Source organism: Plectropomus leopardus, chromosome 23, assembly GCF_026936395.1.
Source record: "Plectropomus leopardus strain MGB_pleo_1.0 chromosome 23, ASM2693639v1, whole genome shotgun sequence".
In the NCBI taxonomy this organism is placed as follows: Eukaryota; Metazoa; Chordata; class Actinopteri; order Perciformes; family Serranidae; genus Plectropomus; species Plectropomus leopardus.
In genome coordinates this window covers 19,974,997-20,001,224 of record NC_142198.1, presented here as the reverse complement: position 1 = coordinate 20,001,224, position 26,228 = coordinate 19,974,997, and the positions used below count along the sequence as shown (strand labels likewise).

Sequence of the window (26,228 nt, the reverse complement as noted above, 5' to 3'; positions counted from 1 at the left end):
GTGGCAGCAGAAAAAAACCCATAAACTACTTTATGTGTAGACATCACAAGGACATGTGTTTAAAGTGTGGATGAAAGGTCCTTTTTGAAGATGTTAGGTTTGCATTTTTCACGGCCATCTTTAGACACAACTGTACAATAACTAACATACATTTTTTTGGAGGCAGATTTGAAAAAAGCCTTTGATGGCTTTTGGCCTTCTAAAATGGAAAGGAAAAGTAGCGTGCACCTGAAAAACATTTCTGCTTCACTTTCTCATGTGGATATACTCTTGATTACGGCTGATTTCAGCCTTTAATGTCAGTTTCTTTTCCAGTATTAGATATTCTTTCAATAACTCACAATTGTGATTTTTTTCTGAGTTTAAACAACTCCCAAATCGAAAGAGGAGTATGAGCGTTGTGATCTTAAAGGAGACGCTTATTTTCAGATTCATTCTTGTATTTTGAGTTTTTATTAGAACATGTTTACCACATACTGTCTGTGTCTCAAAGGCTCCATTTCAGCTCTTGTCCCTTGTGGTCCCCTTCCCAAAAAAGCCTAGTCCTCTCTGATTGGTCAACATTTCCTGGTCCTCAAAAATCTTCTCAACCAGACATATTCAAGCTGAATATTTACAAGTTACGCACACACGAGCGGCCTTTTGAAGTTGTAATTATGAGCGGGAAATTGGGGAATTTTGACAATACCCGAGTTGCCAGGATTTGGCATTTGGGTGATGTAGCAGCGGAGATGGCAACAATGGTTGACACTGTGTAAAGATTTAGGTTTTTGCGTGCATTTACCTCATTATTTGAGTTTAATATAAACATTTGACATTGTAACATTACATATGCATGACAGAAATAAGGAAAAGCAAAACCGGTCCTCTTAAAAGGGGTACTTCAGCAATTTAATAATGTACTTCCATCAAGATGGAAGACACACAAGAGACGGACTGAAAAAGAGCAATAAAATTTGAAGCAAAAGATGCTAAGATACCCTTATTTTTACACTATAGTATGGGCCAAAAAAATCACCATAACCACTGAATACACAGTACTCTTCCTCTATCCTTTTAAACCTTCTTTTACTTTAGTCTAAACTGTTCGATCAGTTTTTTGATTGATTTCTCTTTTTTGAGTATCAGTCTGTTTTATTGTAGCAGCTTGTAAGATTAATTCTTATGTTTCAGTCTTTCAATCCTGGTAACTCATTTATATTTGGTTGTTGCTGTCAAGCGACAATTTATTCAGAGGTGTCGGTGACTGGCATTCACAGTCGGAGTTCCATTTTCAGATATATTTGACCCTGCAAAATAAACTGTATAGATTTAATTTTGAACGGTGGTGGGTGGCACTGTGATATGTTGGTTTCACAACAAGGTCATTACCATCCACATGCCGAGACACTTCCATTCTCTCAGTAATAATGCATTCAGGAATGACTGGCTGCCATGTCACCTGAATTTTGAAAGAAATATTCTTGCTCCTAAACTTTTAACTGCTATTAATATATATTATTTAACTATTAATATGAACAAAACTATCTACTTAAAAATATAAAACACTATATTTGACTCCTTTTCCATTAAGTACATTATGCAAAAGCATGCAAATGGAGTGTAATGGCCATTCATCATTCATGAAGAAGAACTGGATTTCCTCACGTGTAACATGTAGAGTGGCAGAGCATTAATGGCTTAAACAGCAAAACGGATAAAGAGCAGCTGTAGGGGTACATTTTTTAACTTATGATGCACACTGTAATGAAGAATTAAAGAAAGAACGTCAAGCTACCGTAAACCAAAATTGGATTTAAAAATGTTATTTACATTTTTTAAAAACTACATTTTCATGAGTGGGGACTGATTTTAGGTCCTTGGGTGGATGGGGAGCCCTGAAGTTGACTGTAAAGAGCCGTAACGCCAGACCATGAAGGTTGTATTATATATGCCTTTTTAATAGAAAAGTTTTGGGAAATACACTGTCTTTCCCATAGTTAGATGATGAAGAACGGCATCACTCGTGTGCGTTGGCTAAATTATTATTATTGTTATTATTTTTATTTTATTTTATTTTATTTTATTTTATTTTATTTTATTTTATTTTATTTTATTTTATTTTATTTTATTTTATTTTATTCATCTTTTGAAATAATAAATTATGTTCTGTTCTTCTGTTTTGTATTTTTGCGGGACCTCGCCACGAATTCTTTTCTTTCTTTCTTTTTTTTCCTCGGCAGCAGTTTGTCACTCGTGGGGTGGATAATTTATCTGTCAATCTGCTCTCAGCTGATCACATCACAAGGATGGATGAGAGGAGCAGTTTATAAGTGAAAGCAGAGTTTTACATCCAGCACAATGAACGGTTAAGTTTCACTTTCACTTTTCTCAAGATTATTTAAAATTAATGGTTTAAAAACACTGCAGTTGTGCAGGAAGAGAATATTTTGAAAGGAAGGTCTGTGCTTTTGTATTTTCACATCTGTGATAGTGGAGCTACTTGGACAGCTTAATATTATCTGATGTGGTACATTTTGACTTTTGACTTGCTCTAAACTTGCTGTGTATTCTTCATAACTGTCGAGCACTCTGTTCACTGCACTCATAGCTGTCTTTCAGCTTTGATAACGTTAAATATAATTACATGGGAGCAGCGTGGAGAAACATGAGCGCTCTGTGACTGAAGTTTATGACAGGAGAGCAGATGATGGACAGCTGAAGCCTGTGGCTGTGAGGGAGATTGACATATTTCAGCAATATATGAGATTGCTTGTAATTTTATTGCAAAGAAGTGCTCGTTTTGACTTAATTTATATACAAAGCAAAGGCGGCTCTTTGATAATTGATTTATTGTCATTTTACTGTTACTCCACCTCTCAAATGTCCTTTTTATGCCTGTGCACCGTCAATCTGGCCTATTCTTTTGAATGCAATATTTCAAGAACGCCATGTAGGGATTTCTTTAAATTTAGCACAAACATCCACTTAGACTCAAGGATAAGTTGGTTGGAATTTGGTGGTCATAGGTCAAAGATCAAGGTTCCTGGAACCTTGTCTGTGTCATTCTTGTGAACAAGATATCTCAAGAAATTCCTGAGGGAATTTCCTCAAATTTGGCACAAACTTTTACTTGGACTAAAAAATGAAATGATTCGATTTTGGTGGTCAAAGGTCAGAGGTGAATATGACTGTGACATCATCAGTCTCGTTCTTGGGAACATGATATCTCAAGAACACCTGAAGAGAATTTCTTAAAAATTTGCATAAGTGTTCAAGTGGACTCAAAGACTAGCTGGTTAAATTTTGGTGTTCAAAGGTCAAGGTCATGGTTACCTTGCATCCTTCTCATTCTTGTGAAAGTAATATGTGAAGATGGTCTTGAGGGAATTTTCTCACATTTGGCACAAACGTCCACTTGGACTCAAGAATGAACTGATTGGAATCTGGTGGTCAAGGTCATGGTGACCTTATAAAACATGTTTTTAGCTATAACTCAGATACAAATGTGATAAACTTTTACACAAATTTCTAATGGATATAATTCTGATTTTCTAACATTTTATATCTAAGAAGTCAAAGGTCAACTGTGACATCATCATAATGTTCTGCAGATCACTTTTCTGGCCTTTACTCAGCAGGAGATATTTGCTCAGATACTGACTTTGTGACACTAATCTTGAAACTGTGCACATTTTAAAGTGCTGCCAGGGGTAAGAGTGTGAGGCGTCCTCGTTTTCACAGACATGGGTGTAAACTGTAAGAGAAACTTGAGTTGTGCACAGAGGCATATTTCGAGTTATAATTATTTTTTATTTTCCCCTTCACCACCCATTATCCTTTTCTCTGTGCTTTATTTTGCGGCCTCACCTGAGACCAGCCTTCACTTCATATTTGAAACTGTGTGGCTTGGGAACCTCCGCACACTCTGGCACTGCCCACCGCCTCCCTCTGCTCCTCTGTGGTTTTGGAGGCCATGTTGTAGTTCAGCAGACGATGTGAGCAGTCATCTCTTCAGACGGGCCCTGGGCAGAGACCGGTGGGCACACAACGTCTGAACCCAATCAACCTATCGATCTCGGCTAGGTTACTTGGACGAGGCGGGCCCGCTGCACATCCTCTGCTTCGGGCAAAAGCTTCCCCTCCCCATCATCTCCTTCTCCCCCCCTTCCCTCCTCGCCCTCTGTCTTACTTTACACCGGTCGCCAGGTTGCCATGGAGACCAGTGGTCCCATTTCTCCTTTCTAAGTGCTTCTTTCAGTCAAGCTAGCACTCTCTCTCTCTCTCTCTCTCTTTCCTCTGAGCTTTATATCTCTGTCGATCTCGCTGTCTGTCTCTTATCAGTGCTCTCACATAAGCTCACACGTGTGCACACATTACTTGTTACATACACTTATACACTTAAATAATTTGGAGTTACTCAGTACATTCAGCAGCTTCTCCAAAATACACGTCACCGTCATCCATCGGAAACCTGCTGTCTGTCGCTGTGACGTAGCTTTATGAGCGCTTGTTAGACACTAATGGACAGCTCCAGTCATTCCTGTGTGTGGGTATTAGATGGATTGAGAGACAGGTGACTGAGTGTCCTGAATTTTGGGAGCTGTGACTGTTCAGGCATTTACTGCGTGTGTGTGTGTGTGTGTGTGTGTGTGTGTGTGTGTGTGCACATGAAATATGGGTGGTGTCACTCACTCATTGCATCGATTTTATTAGTAGAAGAGATGACGCCAGTTTAGCATGTTTTTAATATGCTCTTCCAAAACACACTATGTAGCCAAAAGTATGTGGACACCTAACTGCCTCTACTCCTCTGGGAATGCTTTTTGAAGCTTTGGCTGCTGGGATTTGCTTCTGTTCAGCTCATATTTGGGGATAAGATCCGGCCTGTAGTCAGCGTTTCAGGTCAAGTGTTGGATTCGGTGTGGTGGTTGTGGTGAGAGGAGATAGTTTCCCACTAATCAGAGGGTTCGTGAAACCCCTGCTCCTGCAGTTAAAGTATTTTAGGACAAGATATTGAATTCTAAATGGCTCCCGATGCCCGTGCCGTCTGTGTCTGAATGCATGTGCAAATAGGTCAATGTGTGAAAGAACTCTGAGTGTTATAAAACAACAAGAAAAGTGCTATACAAGTGCAGGTCTATTTACCATTTACTTGAGGCCCCATATGATATTATCACATAGCGGTTGGGGGAACAGTAATCAATACCACATAGTATCTGGATATTTTTTGTTGCAAAGTTGTGTCAATACATGAATGCTAAGTATCAGTCATCTATTGTATAAATTATTGATCCTGGAAATACAAAATAAACTTCTGGTAGCCTGCTATAATAATAATATCAATTGCTTATCAAGTCACTAAATACATTTTGCTGCAAGAAAAATTATTGAAGTTAGATAAACAGACTAAAACTTTAACTTACTCGATAAAACAGACCATAAAGTTTTTCTCTAGGAACATGCAATAAAATATCAAAATATATAGCCTATTTTATTGCAATATTCTGTATATTGCAAACCATAAAAATCATAATAATGTTGTATTGCGACTCAAGTATCGAGAGAATTGCATATTGTAGGAGCTTTGATGATCCCACCACTATTATCACAATATTTAAGTCATATTATTATGGTTTTAAATATTTTGTGATATGCTGAGTATTACACTTTTGTACTTGTAAGGTTGCACCCTAATAGGGCAAAAACGTCAAAATCAGTTTGAAAATATAGCATAATTGCTATAAATAACTATTTGCATGCAAATTATTTTTTACTACTTTATAAATGTTAATAAAAGTTAAAAGTGACAAATGATCTTCATGTGACGATGCTTTTTGATCGTGCTGTATTGGAATAAAATCTTTCAGTCTTCCACTGCAGCCGTGTCAATAGCAGCATCACCTGTTTTACCACGTTCATGTCAGCCCTTAACTTCTTTCATTTTCTCACTTTCACGCCGACAGAGCTCTTGATGCAGGTCCTGATGGAACAAGAGTGTTAAACATGACTTTTTTAATGTATATTGAAGCTGTAAATGTTTTGGCTTTATAGTCTTTTTCCATCACCATTTCTCAACTTTTTCCCCGAGTCTAATATAGAAATAATATCCTGAAAAAAATACCCAGCATTAGCACTTTATAGATTTTAGTGGTGCTAGGTGAGACAGATTGATTTACCTGCCCCGTCGCCCCCTCTTCCCTCTCCCCCTATCAATTTCACCAAATCTATTGCAATCACACACAGACACACACACACTCAGCTACCCCCCAAAACTACTCCAAATACTGCACACCCCCGTAACCCTGCCAAGCGATACTATGCTGTTTAATTGCTCTCTCAAATCAAATCAATAACAGTGAGCCATGTGTTGGGGTGGGGGGCAAAAAATCAATTGTTGCAGCTTCACGGCCGAGTCAGAACGGGAGAAGGAGGAGTGGATTGAAGCGGTCCAGGAATCGATCGCTGAGACACTCTCCGACTATGAAGTGGCAGAGAAGATCTGGTTCAACGAGGCCAACAGGACCTGCGCCGACTGTCGCGCCCCGCAGCCGGAGTGGGCGTCTATCAATCTGGGTGTGGTCGTCTGCAAGAAGTGTGCAGGTAAGAGGCACGCAAGACACCGCTTCACTCTCGGCTTCCTTCTCTGATGGACTCACACACATGCTGGATGCAAGTAAACAACATATTGTGCTCACAGTGCACTCTGATAAACAACCCCCCTCATGTAAACACCCGCCAACACACAGCAGTGTGTGATTGGAAGGAAGCAGCATGTCAACACACCTTCATATGGTAGTTATTAAAGACCCCTGAGTTGTTGCAAGACAAGTCTGAGGGTTTTCAACATAACGAACAAGACAAGAAAAAATTGCAATTATTTAATTGGTCCTTTTTTTTTCGAATAAATTGTTGGAAAGTTTCCTGGAAAAAATCATTTAATATCATATTGATATTGATAATTATAGAAAAAAATAGAGACAAAGATCTGTTATTTTGGCTCAGGTTTAGTTTATTGTGTTAGTGTTGATATAATTTTTTTCCAAGAAAATTTTAAGTAGACAATTTAATATGTGTGACTCAATATTGTGTTATTCAAGATAGGAAACAAATAATTGGAGCACTTTTTTTTATTAGTCCATAATTTCCTAATTATTTCTTAGGAGAAAAGAGACAAGGCTCTGTCAGTTTTGGTTAGACTTTGGTTATTTTTCTTAGTTTTTTTTTTTCTTTTTAAATTTAAAGTGAATAACTATTATTGTTAATTGATATTTCCAGTTCCATAGCATAACAAATGCTTTTCAGTTTTATAGCCTATAGACCTGATACTTTTTAGGAAAGTGTTAACTCTCCATACAGTGTATAATACAAAAATGTTTTCGATATTTTTTAAGTGAAAGTCGTTTATCAAAGTTGCCAGCGGGCAAAATGATACCTCAGTCTCCAGCAGACTGTGTCTGTCTTTAGCATCGATATATGATGCACAGTTGTCTCCTGGGAGAAACCCACTGTTAATACATGGATAAAGTTTTTAAATGGTTACTGTTGGGTTTTTAGGTAAGAAGGCTGCTTGGTTAGGTAAAGAAACAATATGTGACTGACTTTTTGCTAAAATATCACTTGTTTTTGGTTTCACGCAGGACACAAACAGCAGTCTCCTGGCTTAAAGTCTGTGTTTGTTTGACCCATTCACCTCTGCTCCTTCCTTCCCATCACTGACTTTCTTGCTTTTCATACTACATCTGTTGCTATGAAAGTCAAATATCGTCACAGATTGATTTACATTGGAATTACTTGAAAGCCAAGTGCATCTCATAGAGACTTAAAGGGTGCCTCTGGTGTCTGTATCTGGGGGGTTATAAAGCGTTGGTTTTTTTAATGAAACTTATACTTTTTTCTTTTTTTTTTTAAACACTGTTACAAACTCACACCAAACCGTGACTCCTAATCCAGTGTACGAACCAAAGTTTTCTTTACACCCTTAGAATTAATTATTGTAGGTTTGCCAATAGAGCCATGTGTCTATTCTTATTTACTTTTAAATAATCACATAGTTTTTGCACCAAACTTGCTTGAAAATTATTAAGAATAATCAAGAGACCATGCTGAGTAGAAAAAGTTGTGAGCAAGTCTCAAAAACATGTAAAAATATGTTAATACTTAGTTCTTAATTTGTGTGTGTGTGGTCCCGGGTTTGTTTGTGACTGTGTGTGAGTGTGTGTGCTCAGCCCCAGAGGCTCTGTTGGAATAAGTTCTCAGGTGATAAGCCACTTATGGGAGTTGGCATCTGGCCTCTGGACTCTCTAATCTATTTGGCAATGCTGGATGGCTCAGATGAAATGACAACAAAGATTAAGCCACGGGCGAGAACTTGAGGGATCCCAAACTGCCTCTTGACCCGCTAAACATGATTAGAGAGAAGCAGCAGCCATGCCTGATGTAGAGGGATATGTGGTCGGTGTGTAGTTTCTCCACGCTCCTATACACTCCTCCTTCTCCCCTGCAGATCTTCTCCAGGCTGGAGATTTCTCCCAGAGTCATAAGTTTTAATGCGATTCTTCACCTCACCTCTGCAAAGCCCATGTAATTGGTACGCATCAGATATCCAACATCCCTTTTCAAACAGCCTTAAATGATTTCATTTGCAGGGGTGTTTAATATTACATTTTGTCGACACGCCGGGCGAGAGAGGGTGAATATCTGCAACGAGGAAGCTGTCCTCACACTGTGCTCTCCTTAAATTAGGCGGTGGTCCATTTGGAATACCAATGACTGCTCATGCTTTTAATTAGCGCTCCCATGTCATGGACAATAAAGAGAAATGCTGAACAAGAGGAAGAGGAAAGAAGTAATGAGAAGGCTAATGGTAAAAATGATCCCAGATTGGCTTTCCACTTTTTTATGGCAAGACAGAATGAATTTTAATAGTCTGTAGCTTCACTCGCTGACGGGGAGCAGCTTCAGAAACTGTAATATTCTCTCTTTGTTTGCGTAGACTTGACATTATTGTCTGTTTTATGGAAAAAGAAAATCAGTGTTTATTGTAATTATTAAAAGACAATCATACAGAAACCTGGATGAAATTGTTTAAAAACTAATCTGTAGCACTCGTGTGTTTTAATTCACTTTGATGTGGCACACATTTCCAATCAGCTGCATGTTTTTGATTTCTTTTCTTTGTATTAGAAAGTGAGAACACAGATAGAGAGACTTCATTACTTAAAGCATATTCTGAGTAGTGCTGCAACTCATGATTTTGATTTTTATCAAAAATTCTGCCGTTTATTTTCTCAATTAATTGATTTATCATTTAGTGAAAAATGTGCGTTAAAATTTGCAGAGCCAAAAGTTACGTATTTAGTAATTTTCTTTTGTGCAACCAGAATCTTAAACTCAAAGACTCTATTTAATATCATGACTAACCACAAAAAGTAGCAAATTCTCTAATTTAGAAAGTTTGAACCAGCAAATGTTTGATACTTTTGCTTGAGAGAAGACTAACGATGAATTGATCAGATTAGAATAGTTTGCTGATTTATTTTCTTTCAGTTGACTCATCAGTTAATGACTAATCTTTTCAGCTCTTTTTCTGAGTTTTTTGTTACAAGAGAACCTTATTTACAAAAAATACAGTGTCTATTTGCAGCAGGAACAATTGCTGTGAACAATCAGCTGCTTTCAAAAACAATCTGCATAAAACGCTGGTCTGCACTCGTAGATTTTTTTGGCCACTTGGGGGCAGCACAATAATATTTAAAACATAGCATTGACATATTATCAACTTCAAATATTTCTTTTTTTTTTTTAACATCTTTGCGAGCAGCTGCTGAGTGACACATCCAGCTGTCATAAAAAGTGAATCACAATTTTCATTGACAGTAATAAGAAATTCCAAATATATGTTTTTCAATACTGTCATAAATACAGGTGCTCCTGTTATTATTAAACTCATGTTATTAATACACTCATTGTATGTAGTGCACAGCACGCACCACCAAAGCCCAGTCTCTGATGTCTACTGGTGAGCTGAGCTGAAAGACATGACTTGTTTGATCGATTGATAACGTGATACTTAAATTGTAAATGAATCATGAGCGTCCATGCTTTTCTTTCTCCATCAGATAAATTGCAAATGTCATTTTGACAATACCATTTTTGCCAAAGTTGCATTTGTTATGTCAATTATTGATAATGTATCAGGGTCTTGAAGGGTTGTCCCCTGACCCTTGTAACTATTCTGAGGGGTAAATGGGCACTCGACAACAAGGGGTAGGGGTAAAATTAACACATTCCTCCTCCTGTTGGTTTTGGTGTTTCTCTTCTGTGTTTAACCCAAGACCTCAGCTCTTGTTCAAACCTTTAAACTGGTCAAACCAACATCCCTCTCTAACTTTACTTTCCCAGTAATTGAGGCTGTCCTTCTTTCTACATTGTTACTTTTATTCCGTCTCTTCACCCTCTCTCCCTCGAACTCGACCAACCTCAGGAAATGACAGCACTCCAAAGATTCGGAGGCCGCTCTCCACACATGTAATTGCAACAAACTCCTCTAAACTAGGATGCAACTTGTGGTCTCATCTGCTGGCAACAGTTGCCATGGTAACACACAAATGCAGTGCTCATTGCTTCGCTTTGTTTCCCTCTGACTCGTCACTGAGTGGGGGGGGGGGATGCCGCACAAGTACAAGGGGGGGGTGGAAAAGTGCTCTGCGAACTGTCGCTGGGAAAGTTTTTAATTGGGGGGTGTAATCCTTAAGTATGTGCGGCAATTTCTATGTTTGAAAGCTGCTGTGATGGGATTGCCCTTTTGTGTGTTATTTTGGTGCCATCAGAAAGATGAAGACATTTACAAGAGGCTATTTATATGTGTGGATCTCACCGTGTACCCGGTGGACTGTGCGCATGCACACTTTGTTTCAGCTTCATTACCCTTACACAAGTGAAAATGGTCCTGTGGTGCTGTATGGCTCAGCGGATGTAGCGTGTCCGTAGCATCGAAGCAGGCGCCCACAGTGAAATATTTTCACTGCCTCACATGAAAAAGCGACTGAGTCCTGCTCTTTGGCCTTTATATGTCGAGCTGGACTCATGTGGTCTCAAAGGCTGTAATCATTTCTCTCTTTTCGGTGTGACTTTTAGGACTGGGCAAGTCAGATTTAAGTATGGGCATACTAATGCATCCAGTTTAATGTGAACTTTGCCTGCAAAATATTTGAAACAACCTAGGGGAAGAAGAAAACATCTTTTACTTGTAGTCGCAGGGCTCAGCTGAGACATTTACAGCATCGCTGAGAACAGGCCAGTTTGGATAGAGGCATTATATTATGGTTGTTTGTGAGATGTAAACAAAAAATGGCAAATAAACCCCAGATGTTTGTTTAAAGGTGCAGTCAGCAGTTCTAAATCCAACAAACTTTTTGTCAAATTCAGCAAATATCTCCTCACTGTCTGCTAGCCGTCTGTTTTGAGTGTGTGCTGAAAACAAATTTGGTGTTCATACACAACACTGGCTGTGTAAATAGAAAACAAACAGTGACTCAGACCGAGCCACACAACACTATTCCAGCCAATCAGTAACAGGGGGGGAAGTTGTTGCCTTGATATTGCAAGGCTATGACTTTGGGGGGTGAAACTAAGACTTGTTGAGTTTCCAGTGAGCAGTTTCTATCTATGTAAGGAGCAGGATGCCACAAAATCTCCCACAACTAGATGTTTAAAGCAACTGAACAATTAAGGACTGTTTGGAGCATTTCACACGTTTTTCATTCTTAATTTTTGGATAATTATGGCTGTGTTCATGCATATGGCATACATTTGCATGATAATATGTATTTTTGTTAAATCTTGGAATTTCCAGCTCAGCTTCTACAGTAAGTCTAAAATTCACTGTGTAAACAAAATTGTTACATTCAGGCTGCAAAAGTGCAAAAAAAGTGCCATTGAAACCCATTCAAACTGCAGATTTTGATCGTACAGCCATTAAAGCATAAAAACATGCATTGCGTTATTTTGGCTATAATTTTGGGCTTTTAAAGATAACTGCAGACCACTGTTCTAAGCGGCTTTTTTGGCACCAAACGGGTGTTTTTTGGGATCCTTTGCTGTTTTTCCTGCAGCTTTTTAAGCATGAAAACTGATTGTTATTTAACAAGACATTGATGATTTTAAGGCTGGTATAGTGACACAAAAAGCTTGTTTTTCTTGAGACATAATGAAGTGAGTTTTATGCCTAAACCCAACCACGAGTTAATCATGAAATTACTGAAATGTAAAGTTCCAGCATATCTAATAATATGCAAATGCAAAGTATCTGAGGTTGGCAGAAATGTACAATGCCAGCATTTTTTCTGTCAATTAGATATAGATTAAAACTATAAACTGTATAATTATGGTAGTATAGCAGTATAATGCTCTATGTAGTAAAGAATATGGGTTCAGAACTATTGTGTCAGGAAGATGGGGACTGTCCCCTGACGTTAATGTGTTCTCCGTCACATAAAACCCAACCACAGTGGGATGTGATCTGGTATATCAGATTCAAAATCCAATCTGGTAGCAATTAGACCAGTCAGTTAATTTTATGGTTTGTTCTGCTCAGTATAAACATTTTTAAACACCAGTATTCCTAAAGCAGAAAGAGTAAATAATAATTCCTAGTTATCAATAATGATTTTCTACTTAGTTTCTCGTTTTAATATCCTAGATGACAAATATTTCTGTGATTTTTCTGTTGTCTGTGCTCTCTAGATCTGTGTCACGACGGCCTTTTCTCTGCTCATGGCCCCACATTTTCATTCATAGCTGCTCTACTTGAGCATAGACGATGGTAATGAGATCATGCCAAATCTAAATCTAAAATTAAAACTTTACACACAGGACAATAATTCACATTCACACATACAGCGTGTTTCTGCCTAATGTATTATGCATGCATGCTCTGTCTTTGGCCATAAGCAACCCTAGAAGCCTCTCGTTCACCCAAATAAACAGGCCGACCCACAAACACAATGAATTACTCATGATTCATTAGCAATTAATGGCCCTCGTTCTGTGCTTTCATTTCCAATTAGGAGTGCTGAGGGGACTAAATATGTCTGTTGTGAGTGAGAGAACGAGCTTCCAGTCATGCTCTGTTTCTCCGTCTTGTAACTGCCTGTTTATTGTTTATTCCATCACTGACATGTGGTGTGTTTGTGCGCACACTGTGAAGATTTCTGTGCATATATGTACATGTTAATTTAGTTGGGTTTTTTTTTTCATATGACTTCAGGAGCTAAAAGCGCAGCCTGACAGCCATGCATTTTTTACTATATCTAATTGAGAAAGGGTTGTATGAATTTCTGATGGTGTTTGTGTTTCTGTGAATTCATTCTGATGTCTGTGTCTTCCTGTGCACCAGGGCAGCACCGCTCCCTCGGCCCGAGTATATCAAAAGTGCGGAGCTTGAAGTTGGACAGCAGCATCTGGAGCAATGAGCTTGTGGAGGTACATCCTGCTTCTTTACAATGGATATGAAGGGTTTTTTTGCACAGTATTAGTGTTAAAGGGATAGTTCACGCAAAAAAGAAAATTCAGTCATTATCCGGAGATTTTCAGCGAAAGGCTTTGCACTCATGTCCCAAACAATTGAAGCAAATGGCGACCAGGATTCACACTTAAAAAAAATACATTAAAAAAATCACAAAACGCTGCTCGTCTTAAGTAATCCAAGTGTCCTGAAGCCCTGATGTGTCAAGTTGTTTTGAAAAATGTCAGTGGTGTCATGTTTTTAGCTATGTTATAGCGTGTACCTCCTATTTTTGGAGCTGCTTTCACGTATGCGCACTCACCCAAGACCAACAAGAGCTCGTGAAAGCCTCCCCCAAACACAGAGAGAGATTTGTGAAGTTAGCAGCGAGCGACAAGCCCCTCTGTCAGATTTAAAACTGCTGTGCGTGAGGAAGGCCTCCGCGTAGCATGTAAACACTGGCGTGCAGATAGCACGAGCTCTCGCCGGTCTCTTACCGACGGGGATTTAAAGACTCCATTGAGAAAAACTGATCTGCAGCTGCCTCCATCAGCTGTTGTGGAAGTTAAGAGGATACACAATTCAAACATAGTGTACACCTAAACTGATATGGATATTTTGGGTGGCTAAAATATGTTTTGCTGCAGCTACATCCACAGCAGTGCTTTGCTTAGCTTCCATGCTGGGGTTGTGGGACTCTTTTCACTTACCTTTTCAAGTTTTATGTCTCTCACCTAAGCCAAAATCAAAAATACAAGTCCCTCCTCAGTGCCAAATTAAAAATAAAAAATGACTGATCTGTTTTGCAGCACCCCTTCCTGCCTCATAAATAATAAACAGTTCCTATCCCTAACCACTAAGGGAGGCCGGTGGGACGACGAGGAGCACGCGCAGAACGCCAAGTCCAGTTAAAATTTGACAGAGGTCTTTACTCGTCAGAATAGCTCGACTTCCAATCGAATTTTTAGGGTGTTAGTCCAATATGATTTCAGGCGGACTACATTTTGGTTTACATTTATTTTAAAAGTCCAGTTTTAGGCAAAATAATTTGACTTTTTCCAATATCATGTAAACGCACTGACTGTCAAAACTGTTTGACACATCCTGGATTTGTGGCGTCCCGTTTCTTAAAATTAACTAAAGTTTTTTTGCTTACATTCAAAGTGTTTATAAACTAAAGTAAAATTAAATAAGTAACACCGTGAAACAAAATAGGTGTTATTGCCAAGACGATATCGATTCAGGGCTTTGGAGATGTTGATTTTAAACCCTGAATGTGGAGGCTCATGCACGCAGTTAAATCCTGCCAATACATCTACAAAGGATTCTCACCTGCATTTGTCTTCCTGCGTGTCCCTTTAACCCTCAGCTCTTCCTGGAGGTCGGGAACCAGAACGCTAACAGTTTCTGGGCTGCTAATCTTCCCTTGGAGGAGGAACTCTACAGCGGGGCTTCGGCGGAGCAGCGTGCCACGTTCATCCGCAGGAAGTACAGAGAGAGGAAGTACTGCAGGGACCTGGAGGGCTTTGATGACCTGGAGCAGCTCAACTGGGTACAACCTATAAATACACATTAAAAACACTAAAAACTGACGTTATAGACACAATATTTGTTTTAGGTATTTTGCCATAATTCCTGTAAAATGGTGTCAGAGATGTTCCTTTCTTTTTTAACCATCCATAGAGTATCACTTTTTTACCAGGGAGGAGAAAATGCTTTGCCTCTGATTCTACACCCACTCAAAGCACTTTTCCAACCATATGCCAAACTGGTTTGCTTACTACAACTGTGTATTGTATACATCTGTGCAGGTCTTTTCTGCTTTTCTCTGTAAACAAGAAAAGCAGATGTGCCGCAAATATGGTAGATCTACAACTTGCTGACTCCGTCGCTGCTTTGTCAAGTTATCCTCAACACTACAGTTGGGGTTAGTGTTTCATTGACTGTGCATTTAAGTGCACACATCAGTCTGTTGACTTGTGGCAGAAGTTTTTTTTTCTTTTTGAGTGCTGCTCTCTCTAACTGGTACTGCATTTCATATCAAGAATACATTGGATCTGTCCAATGTGTGCATAAAATTCAGTGTGTATACCTGACTGGATATGTCAGAATATCTGCAGTCAAAGCAGCCACTTGAAAAACATAGGCATAGCTCCTAGCTGTGTTACGTTGCATAAAATTGGCTTGCAACAAACGACAATCATATCTTTAAATTTTCTACCTATCTACTGCTGTAAAATCGTTGCAGACTTTTAGTTTTAAGAGTAGACACTACAGGGGAATAGAGTAAAAAAACTAAATAGTATCAACATGAAACCTCTCCAGTTGATTACTAACATTATATTACACTGACAAACAGTCCACCCTTTCCTTCCACAGACCCATTTTTGTCTTTTTCAAGGGGGGCAGGGGGTATTCAGAGTGAGAGAGCAGGTCAGCAGTAGATGCCACATAGAAGTGGTGAACATTATATGAAGGCTGGGAACCTGAAAATTAATTTAGGATGTACTTCAGCACTGTGGGCCAAGTTTTTGTAAAATGTATATGCTATAAACGTTGTCTTTTAATCAGGCGCCTATTCAAATATTGAAAGTCGTGAATGTGGCCTTTGAACATCATGATTGAGGTTTATGGTCATTCCCGTGCTCAGTTATGGCTAATGGATTTTTTTCAGCAGTGTTTGAGGTTGATGCCATTATTTACACATATTCAATGCTAAATTTAAGCATTTTTAACTTTTAACTTTAGAATCTGATCGGTGAAGGTCAAAGGTTAATATCACGGTGACCTCTTAAAACATGTTTTTTGGCCATAACTCCAAAAACTGTTTGTAAAGATCTTCTGTGCTGCCAGGGGGGAAATCTGTGTGAAGCATCCATGTTTTCACAGACATGGATGTAAATGTTAAGTGCGACATGACTGGTGGGCAGAGACTTACAAACGTGTGGCACTATGTCTAGTTTATAGCTCTTTTTTTTCGCTCTTTTAATCATAAAATACTGAAAAATTACATCTGGAGCCGGTTATATGTTAGCCACAGTAAGCAGTGTTACCCCCTGCTACCTGCACAGTGGGAAACATCAACTAATATTTCCACTTTAGACCTTGGATATATTTTTCTTCCCATAGTTACCTAAGTATTTTTCTCTTAAGGTTGGAGCAAAGTGCAGCTGAAGTTCACCAACCTGCGGTGATAAGTGAGCACATACAATAGGTCCATCTGTACTTAGAGAAAGAAAGCACGGTACATGGCAACACTCGGCCAGCTGTAATCCACCTGAAAAAGTCCATATTTTTATGACCCTTTGACCATCAGTAAAACCGCGCTATAACTCTGAAAATGCCAAAAGGGACGTCGCATCGATCTAGAGAGCAAGCAGGTTGACGCTAAGGCCTCCTCTGCCAGTTTGTGGTTGTGGGTTTATTGCTGCGGCAAAAAAATAGCGCCTGTTCTTTGGCTTCCCCTAAAAGAGAGGGTCTTAAAAGCACAAAGCACTGAGCCGCCAAACTGTTTCCACCTGCGTCAGCGTTTACGCAGATCAGCCTCCTCGTATTGTTTTGTTGAGTAGAAAGAGAGGGATGGAGATGTGGAGAGAAAGAGGGAATGAAGGAGGTGTGGGGGGGCGAGTAAGGAAGAGATATACTAGCTAGCTAAGTGGAAAAGTGGATTAGGATCCACAACAGAAACGCTTGGGTTGGTTTTATTGCGGCTTTGCTGGCCTTTGCGTGTGTGTATGTGGGAGTGTGTAGTGTGTACAGGCGTGTGAACATGTGTGCTGCACCACTAAGGATGTGTGAATTTGCTGTTCTAGTGGGAGTGTTTTTGCAGGATGGTGGAGGAGAGGAAGTGTGACAAAGAGAGTGTGGCTGCCTAAAAGCGTTTGGCCAGTGGAGAGGGGTGTGTGTGTGTGTGTAAGAGGGAGAAAGAGAGAGGAAAAGAGTGGAAGTGGGTGGTTGTGTTTGCTTTCTCTGTGTCTAGTCTGCCTTTATAAATGGGCTCAACAGATTTGATGGGGATCAATGTGTCATAGAGCTACTGCACACACCGTGACTCAACATGTATGTGTGTAAACCAAGCACCAGAATAAATGTTGGCATTGTACATCGCTGCAAACCAGGGATACGTTGAAACTTTAGTGCTGTGGTTTACATTTGGTTAAGGCACAAAAAGCACTCGGTTATGGTTAGGAAACAATCATGTTTTGGCTTATAATAACTCGTTTTGGGGGCCCTATCCCACCAGGAAACGTTGCGTTGTGTTGGCAAAAACAGCCACCTTTCATGCCACTATCCCAGTAGAAAAAGCAGCAAAACAACTGCTTTTGTAGCTGGAAATACACATCTTAAATAAAACGGACAATTTTCGTGCCACTATCCTGGCTGGAAATGCAGTGATGTTTTTGCTCCATTTCCAGCTGTGTTAATGGCAAGGAAAATGGTTGTTATTTAACAAGACAACAGCTTTTTGTGTCAATCTAGTAGCAGAAAAAGCAGCGATGTCTCTGTAAAAATAACCACTTTTCATGCCATCATCTCGACTAGAAATACTGAGATGTTTTGGTGAAATAACAACTGTTTTTTGTGCTGCTGTTCCAGTGAGACACACAGTGATGTCTCAGTAATAAACTGCTTTTTGTTCCAATTTCCTGGCAGGAAACACAAATTTGTCTTGCTAAAAAAAATAACAGCTTTTCGTGGCACTATACCGACAGAAAACACAGACATGTCTTTGTTAAAAAAAAACAGAACAGTTTTTGTTGCCACTATCACAGTAGGAAAGGTTCTGTCTCATAAAAAAACAGTGGCGACTGGCTACAAAACACCCACGTTTGGTGCCCAAAAAGTTGCTAAAAACACAGCAATAACTTGCTAATTTACAACCGGTTTTATTGTGTGTTGGTCTGCAGCTTGGCAGGCATCTTGACAGTTCACCTCTCAATGACAAAGTCAGCTCATGTACTAAAACACCTTTAAAGTGTTGATATGATACATTTGAAAGATGCAAATGTGACATTAATGTTTTACAAAAATGTACAGTGCCAACATTTTCTTCTGGCTCTTGGGCCTTTATGTGTGTGCGTGAGTGCTAAAAAAATCAGCACTCTTTAAATCACTTCCATTTATCTTAACAAAAAGTAATAAATCACAAGCAACCTATAAAAAAAGAAATACACACAAAAAAAGTATTTTTAACATAAACAAGGACACTGAGTCTAATCTCATTGGACACGTTCCACTTCTGTGTCACACTTACTTACCATTACACAAGTATGAATATGAAAAAAATAAAAGCTATATAAAACCTATTCCTCTGGGAGTCTCTTCTGGAACAAAGACAATGATACCAGCAATTTCCTCATTGACATTCATGCAATTTTGAAATCACGCGATGGCATTTTAACAAGTTTTATAGGCACAAGGGTCATGAAACTCACTCAACACATAGAGTAAATTACCGTTTAAAGTGTCAGTTCGAGTAATGAAATGAAAATAAAAAGGTAGTGAAGTGATTTATACCTGACTGCATCAATATGTCTCGTATAATTTCAGCTGTGCGTGCTTATTCCGTTGAGATGTTTTCGCTCTCTCTTTATCCCGCCCTCTCTGTTTCTTCTAGTCCCATGTTCCCCATTAGGAGCTCATATCCCCGTGACCTCCACAGAGTCTCCGCAGGCCACATGACCTAGAGAGGGGGGTGTCAAAGGACCTTCTTATATCATTACACACTTGCAGACACACACATAAACCCTCTAGTGGCTGCAGTAATTGCTATGACACGGAGGGTCATTTCCAGAGATGATACAGAATAAGGCCAGGTTGCATGGGAGTATTTTGCCGTAATCTGACCCCGTCTTGCATGTGCACAAGTGTGGGTGAGACAAAGGAAGCAAATGAATAAATCATATCTCTTATACACATTCTTTTTTGTTGATAAATGCTTTTTTTGCAGAATTTGTGCACATCAGATAGAAATAAATGTGCCAGGAACACACACGCATCTTTACCTCAGTGGCGGTCCCTTATGTGGGCGGGCAGGTTATATTGACAGGTGCTTTGTTTGTGTGTGTGCTTTGCCTGTGTGTATATGCGCAGCTTTGCCAGGCCTCACTTTCAGACAGATCTTGCTTGTTTGTGGCAGATCGATGCAGCTTACTGACTCGCTCTGAGTCCGATGAAAGGAGAGGTTGCTCGTTGAAATTCCGCCATTTGCCACTCGACTCCTCTGTTGATCCACTTTGTTGCGGGTCATCGTGCACAATGTCACATCAATTGACTGGACTGATAGGAAGAGACAGACAAAGAGAGAGAAAGAAAATATTTTCCTCCATCAGACTGTATTCTTCTGACTCTCTAATCTTTCCTCACTTAGGTGGCCCACTGTGTGAAACAGGTGAATAGTTCTAACAAAGCATGTCTGCTTGGCTAGACACTATATATACGTACTTCTTTCTTCTTCTTTTGAAGGACGAATTCATGTTTTTAGCGAGTCTGTTAAACAGGGTCCTGGGGAAGTCCTATGGGTGAATGCTGAAACCAGTGCAAAGGGGCTGAAAGAAAACAGTTCTCTTAATGACCACCATATGCTGTAAAGAACAGACAAATCCGAAAAACGATATATGGTTTTGCAACCACTAAATATGCCCATATATGACAAAAAGAAATTGTTTAATTCTCATTGCACCTGCAAATGGTAAAATGCACCGATAAATGTGCTGCCACGCAAATAGCGTCTTGGTGCTTCTGTGCTATTTGCACATTTTCAGGCAAATTCGGATAAGAATGGTGCTGCTTTTGTGGACACTAAACCTGCTCAGTTATGATGAAAAGAAGTCGTGTAATTCTCAGTGCACCCGCTAAGAGTAAAATGCACCCTTAAGTGCGCTGCAAAGCACATAGTGTCTTGTAGCTTTTGTGCTATTTGAACATTTAAAGGCAAATTTGGAAACTGTACCCAGAACTAGACTACAAAGCAATCAGCATCTCAGAGCTCCTGTGCTTTTTCCATGTATTTAAAACAGATAAAATGCTCACATTTGGTACCAAAGTGGCCCCTGATTATAAAAATGAGTGTCATTGCAAAAAATAGCCCAATTCCCAAAGACCAGTGCTAACAGCTATTCACAGTTAAGTTATTAGAATCTTTAGGGAGTTTGTGGCAACTGAAGCACATTTATAAGGGGTGTGATGCCCAGCCTGAACCAAATATGGTTTATATCTGTCATATACAACCTCCTTGCTTGAAGATTTAAGAGATGCCTCTGCACCTTGTCGGTCAGGACCTGTAGCTCACAATCTGAAAATTTCAGTTTTCCTTTTGCTCCAATGTTCTGCCTACTATGTTCTCAGTGCAAAGGCAACATTGATACTTTGCCACACAGATAATTGCACTGCAATATCCTTAGTACAATATCTTTTGTGAATCGGACCTTGAGATGGGACAGATATCGCTTGCGAGTGATACACAATTCATGGTGCTATCAGCGGCTGCAATCGATTCTTGTCTTGTGAATAAGTCAAGGCTAAAGTACCAAAGTGCTTTTGTAAAAGGAGAGAGGCAGGAAGGCATACACAAAGTATAATATGAAATAAATAGTATCTCTCTTCTTTTTCTCTTGGTGCCAGTTTTTGAAATTATTCTTCCTCTAAGGAGTTATTAAAGTTTATATAGAAGTTTCTGAGATGTCTTTGGTTCACAGGTGTTTCAGCCAATCACAGCCCACTTTTTTGTTTGTTCAACTCAGCTCCCCCCTGGGTTTCTTTCCTTTTTGACTAAATTTGGTGTGTATCTGGGATTAAATGACACAAAATGTTCAACACAGAATCTGTTTAATCCACAATTTGAAATAACTTACACCTGACACCTTTATGATGCTTTCTGCTGCTCTGAAGGGGATTTCTGAAGCCTTTGGATACACCCACACCGATACATTTTCGTTTTAAAAATGTATAACTTTTCCCATTGCCCACTCTTCCACTTTAGAATTGCTTCTAAACTCCATTTAAGTTTCAAAACCATGAGATGTCTCCATAATGCTCGTCATAAGTAATCCGAGTATCCTGAAGCCCCAACGTGCCAAGTTGTTTTGAAAAACATCACTGGTGCCTTGTTGTAGCCTGAGGCTCCAAGTGTTGGAGCCACGTTCACGTATGTGCGCTCACGAAAGACCAACGAGAGCCTGCGGTATCTGCACACCAGTGTATACATGCTAACCAAAAGCCTCTCCTGCACACAGAGTAGATACTTCTAGAGTTAGCAGCAAGTAACAAGTCCCTTTGTCAGATTTAAAATGACTGTATCCAAGTTTATATTGTAGCTTATCGTTAGTTTAAAACTGTAATCAAACAGAATTATACTTAGTCTTAATGAGGACTAATGGAGAGATACACTTTGTTTCGATATAAACTGACAGTATTATTCTCTATTTTGACATACTGTATAACTTTTGCCACTTTCACCATAGATTTAATACATTTTAATTATAATATATTTTTTATTGTGTTTTACTTGGCAGTTTAAAATTGCAGTGTTGCATGACAGCATTTCAGGGAAATTACACAAATCATTCATTTACATAGTCTATAACTAACTATTTATATTTTACAATATGTGCCACGGTTCACATTGAGCTTTTTTGTTAAATATTGTGCAGTGTGGGACTAACTCAAACCCCTCATTACTTTGATCTGTCACATTAGTTATATATTTTGTTTTGCTTTGTTGTTATTGTCAATTTTATACTATACACATCTCGCATACTGCTTTCAAACGTAGCATTCGCTCCATGTATTTCCCTTTTGCCTCAGCATGCTCTGCTGTTGTTATTTGCTCAGTTCATTGTAATTCACGCCTTTATTCGTACATTCCTCTCCTCCGAAACTGTTAGTTTCATTATATTTAATATGGCCCATTTGTCCTGTTCTTATTTGCTATATTCCTTTTTCACAGGGATTATAGATTTAATGATTCCCACAGGGAGTATTAAAGTTTGATCTTATTTTAACTTCTCTTTTGAGATCAGCGGGCGGAACTCAATTCTAAACTTTATATGGTTTTCTGACGCCGCTTTATAGACTCTTTGTCCTCTATCAACCTGGTATGCACACACACACAGACACACACACACACACACACACACACACACACACACACACACACACACACACAGACACACAGCGACGGCAAGCTGCTCCTCCTACACAAGGAAGTGAGACCACGCTCGCATTTCCAGGGATTTTCACTGGTTCATTGTCTGGGATGTGAAATTTTTAAAGGTATTAATCCAGCTGTAGGAAGCTACTTAGAAATGCAATGAGCCGCGACTGCACTCATTCAGTCTTTTATTAGTCTATCACAGCAGGAAACGTTAAGTGACAGGTGGACTTGCATGAATAAGATGTGCGGCCATTACAAATCAGCCTCGGGAATCTGAGTTACGCATATGTCAAAATTAATAATCCAGTTTTACCCCACACATGTATTATTGACAAACTGTATAAATGGTCTTGACCTCATGAGACCCATAACAGACCGAGCACATAGAAACTCTTCATGTGCTCCTTTTTTTGTATGTGTGTGCAGGCGCTGTGTGCAGCTGTGGTGTTGCCTGACGTGCTGCAGACCATGGCGCTGGTGTTCAGTGGGGCAGATGTTATGTGTGCCACCGGGGATCCGACCTCCTCCACCCCGTATCTCTTGGCTCAACGCGCTGGACAGAAGCTACAGATGGAGTTTCTGCATCAGAACAAACTCTCTGGTAAGTTACTATGGGTGCCTCATTATCACATTTTAGCAGTTTACATCCACAACAAAGCTAAATGTATCACTTAAAATTTAAAACAGTATGGGCCCTATTTGTTGAATCATTAGCGTATGGTCCAAAGTCCATTCAGGGCGAGTCCAGCTCCAAATGTATTTGCTAAATATGCACTTGATGGCTCCATACAGGCTGATGCTGCATGTCCCGGGCTAAAAATTAGCTTCCTCAGCGATTTCACTCAAAAATACCTCAAAAAAGACACAGATAGTTCATGAGGTGATGCAAAGGAGCCAAAAAAGACACAAAACAACCAAAAATCACAGAACACTATCATAACAGACCCGATCAGGAAGACAACAAAGATATGCTAAGGAACTGCAAACAGACACAAAGTAATGTCAAAGAGTCATAAAATGACCAAAAAACTGACACAAAATAATTGCAGAGACACGAATAACCACAGAGACACAAAATCCCCCAAAAAGACTTACAAAGACCACAAGGAGACACATAACACTCAAAAGAGTAAAAGAAGACCACAAGGAGATACAAAGAATCTGCAAAGAGACACTTAATAGTTTTTTAAGAGATACAAAACAACCAAAAAAGACACAAAATGACCACAAAGAAGCAAAGCTACCTAAAAGAGACACAAAGTGGCCCCAATAGACACCAAACTACCAAAAGACACGTTAAATGATTCTGAAGAGTCAAAACCATCACAAAGACTGTGGTTCTTGCTCATGGGGGGGCTTTTGCATTATGGTGCTTAGGGAGCCCATTGTGTCAGAATCCACCAATGTTTGGTTCCAACACTGTGGTTGCATCAGTCCTGTATTTGGCTTGAATGTAGTTAGATAGCACTTTACTCTTCTTTTTTGGAAGTCATACTTGCTTACTACTGTAGCTTTTAAGCGAGTGAGCCAGGCATGCAGGCAAACACAATGTTAAATCAATCTCTCATGTTTTGGCTTTTTGGCATCTGCATGTATTTTTTTTACACAATTACTGTAAACAGTTTTTATTCAGTAACAAAGGGAAAAAAGAGTTCCAGCCAGTATCCAGGAAACTTTTCCAGGGCCAGTGTTGAAGCCAGGTGAGGTGCTAGACAACTAAAAGTAGCTATGAAACAGAATAACTCATATATTCTCCTGGACAGACCTGAAAAAGGAGCTAACGCACTCACATAAATCTGTGAGAAGGCCTTTAAACTAGGTGTGCGAGTTGGACTTTTACAACCATCGGCGCCACATATAGTCAGCCCATTGTCTTTATACTTTAACGAGCCAATCATGTTTAAAACTCACACTCACTGCTGCGCCACCACATTTATAAAAGCACAGTGGGAGGTTTTTTTCCGCTGCCATGAATAGGAAATGAAGGCAGAAAAACCCACAAATTTGAAGCCAGTGAGTTTTGAGGTTAAAAAAAAAAAAAAAAACTCTCTGCTCCTTTCCCCCAACTCTCCTTTGTATTACCCACCTCGTGTAACCGGCATCGGAGGCTCGGCACAGATGTGCTGTGTTGTGCGGCTTCCTCGTGACGGGTGTGTTTTGTTTGTGTGGTTGCACACGGGGCTGATGATAGGAATGTGTTAGATTAAAGGAGCGAGAGAGGCCGTTGGCTGGGGCCGGGGGGAGAATTCTAGGGGACGGTATTTTACATAATGTATGCGCCGCATCTGTGCACACACGCCGGCACTGAGCCTGTTAGGGACTCCTAATTGCTAGCATGGGTCACCTGGTTGCCATGGTTATGGCCATTACTTGGAGGTGTGCTAGAAGACGCACATCGAGAGAGACAGACGGACACACACACATTCACGCGTATGGTATTGTCCATCTGAAATGTGTAGCATGCAGGCGGTGTATACACTCATTATGTGTTCAGGGGTTGTGGCTTCATCATTAACAAACGCACAATATGGAGCTAACCAGAGGCTCCCTATACAGACGGATGTCCAACTAAACTGACCAACTACTGCAGGAAAGAAGGACGGGTCAGGGAGGTTAGCAAGAACCCAAATGCCACTGTGACAGATGCACAATGTTCCTCGGCTGCAATGGAGATCTTGCCTCAGGGTCAACAGTCACTGCAGCAGGATGGGACTATATAGCAGTGTGACTACAAGGAAGCTGCTCCTTAAATATCACTTTTTCCACCAAAATTAGCGTGCATATGCAGGTTTTTTTAATGCAGAAACACTTGCTAAAAATAGGCGACTCCTTTCCCATTGCCAGTAGACCAGAGCTGTGTGCACGGCTCTGCAGTGGTGCCCTTATGATTTTTTAACTTGTGTGTCATGTTGAATGTCACAAAGGTGCTAGAAAACAGGTTGTTAAACAGTAGAAAATCTGTTAATATTCAGTATCCTTTTCAAACTCAGTGTGGACTAATTTGGAACAATGTTCGAGTGCTGCCTGGACTAAGACACCAAGACAGACTTTATTTTGTTTTATTTTTTTTTGTAGGGACTATAAAGCAATGTGACCACAAGGAAGCTGCTCCTTAAATGTCCCTTTTTCCACCAAAAATAGGATGTACGTGCAGGTTTTTCTGCATTTTGCAGCCAGCTGGTGACAAACAATCTCTTAGAACATTAAACTGTAAGCTAAACTATGTTTCTGAAAACATTTGAAGCAAGAAATTGGCAACAAAGTTACAGAATCTTGGTTTGTATTTGCTTAGCTCTGCATAGTTATACCGTTATCGCAGTTTTTTTCACCCTTCGTTTTCACTCCTTGTTCAGAAACTCACTATTACAGCTAAACACGGCATTAAATATGTTTCTGAAAACATTTAAGGCAAGAAATAGGCATTGCAGTAACATAATCTTGATAAATATTTGATCAGCTCTGCCAAGTTTTACCCTTTAATCGGATTTCGGTCCGAGTTTGAGAGAGAAGTGCTGACGTTTTGCCTTACGTAGCGTAATCCTGTGGATGGGGGACAGGGGGATATCATCACTAGATGAAGGGAATATA

At 39.7% G+C, this 26,228-nt stretch overlaps 1 protein-coding gene across 6 annotated transcripts in view; it reads left to right on the top strand.

Moving 5' to 3' along the window:
- The window catches only part of arap2 (ArfGAP with RhoGAP domain, ankyrin repeat and PH domain 2), a 226,188-nt gene that overhangs the window by 53,000 nt on the left and 146,960 nt on the right, over positions 1–26,228 (top strand). For all 6 annotated transcript variants that reach the window (XR_015775777.1, XM_088073950.1, XM_042511854.2 and 3 more), the window contains exons 11-14: positions 6,383–6,582; positions 13,379–13,464; positions 14,856–15,038; positions 23,067–23,241. Coding sequence is in view for 5 of the 6 variants with exons in the window: in XM_088073950.1 (XP_087930076.1) it covers positions 6,383–6,582; positions 13,379–13,464; positions 14,856–15,038; positions 23,067–23,241 (644 nt within the window). In the remaining variant the exon portion in view is untranslated. The remainder of the gene's footprint in view (positions 1–6,382; positions 6,583–13,378; positions 13,465–14,855; positions 15,039–23,066; positions 23,242–26,228) is intronic.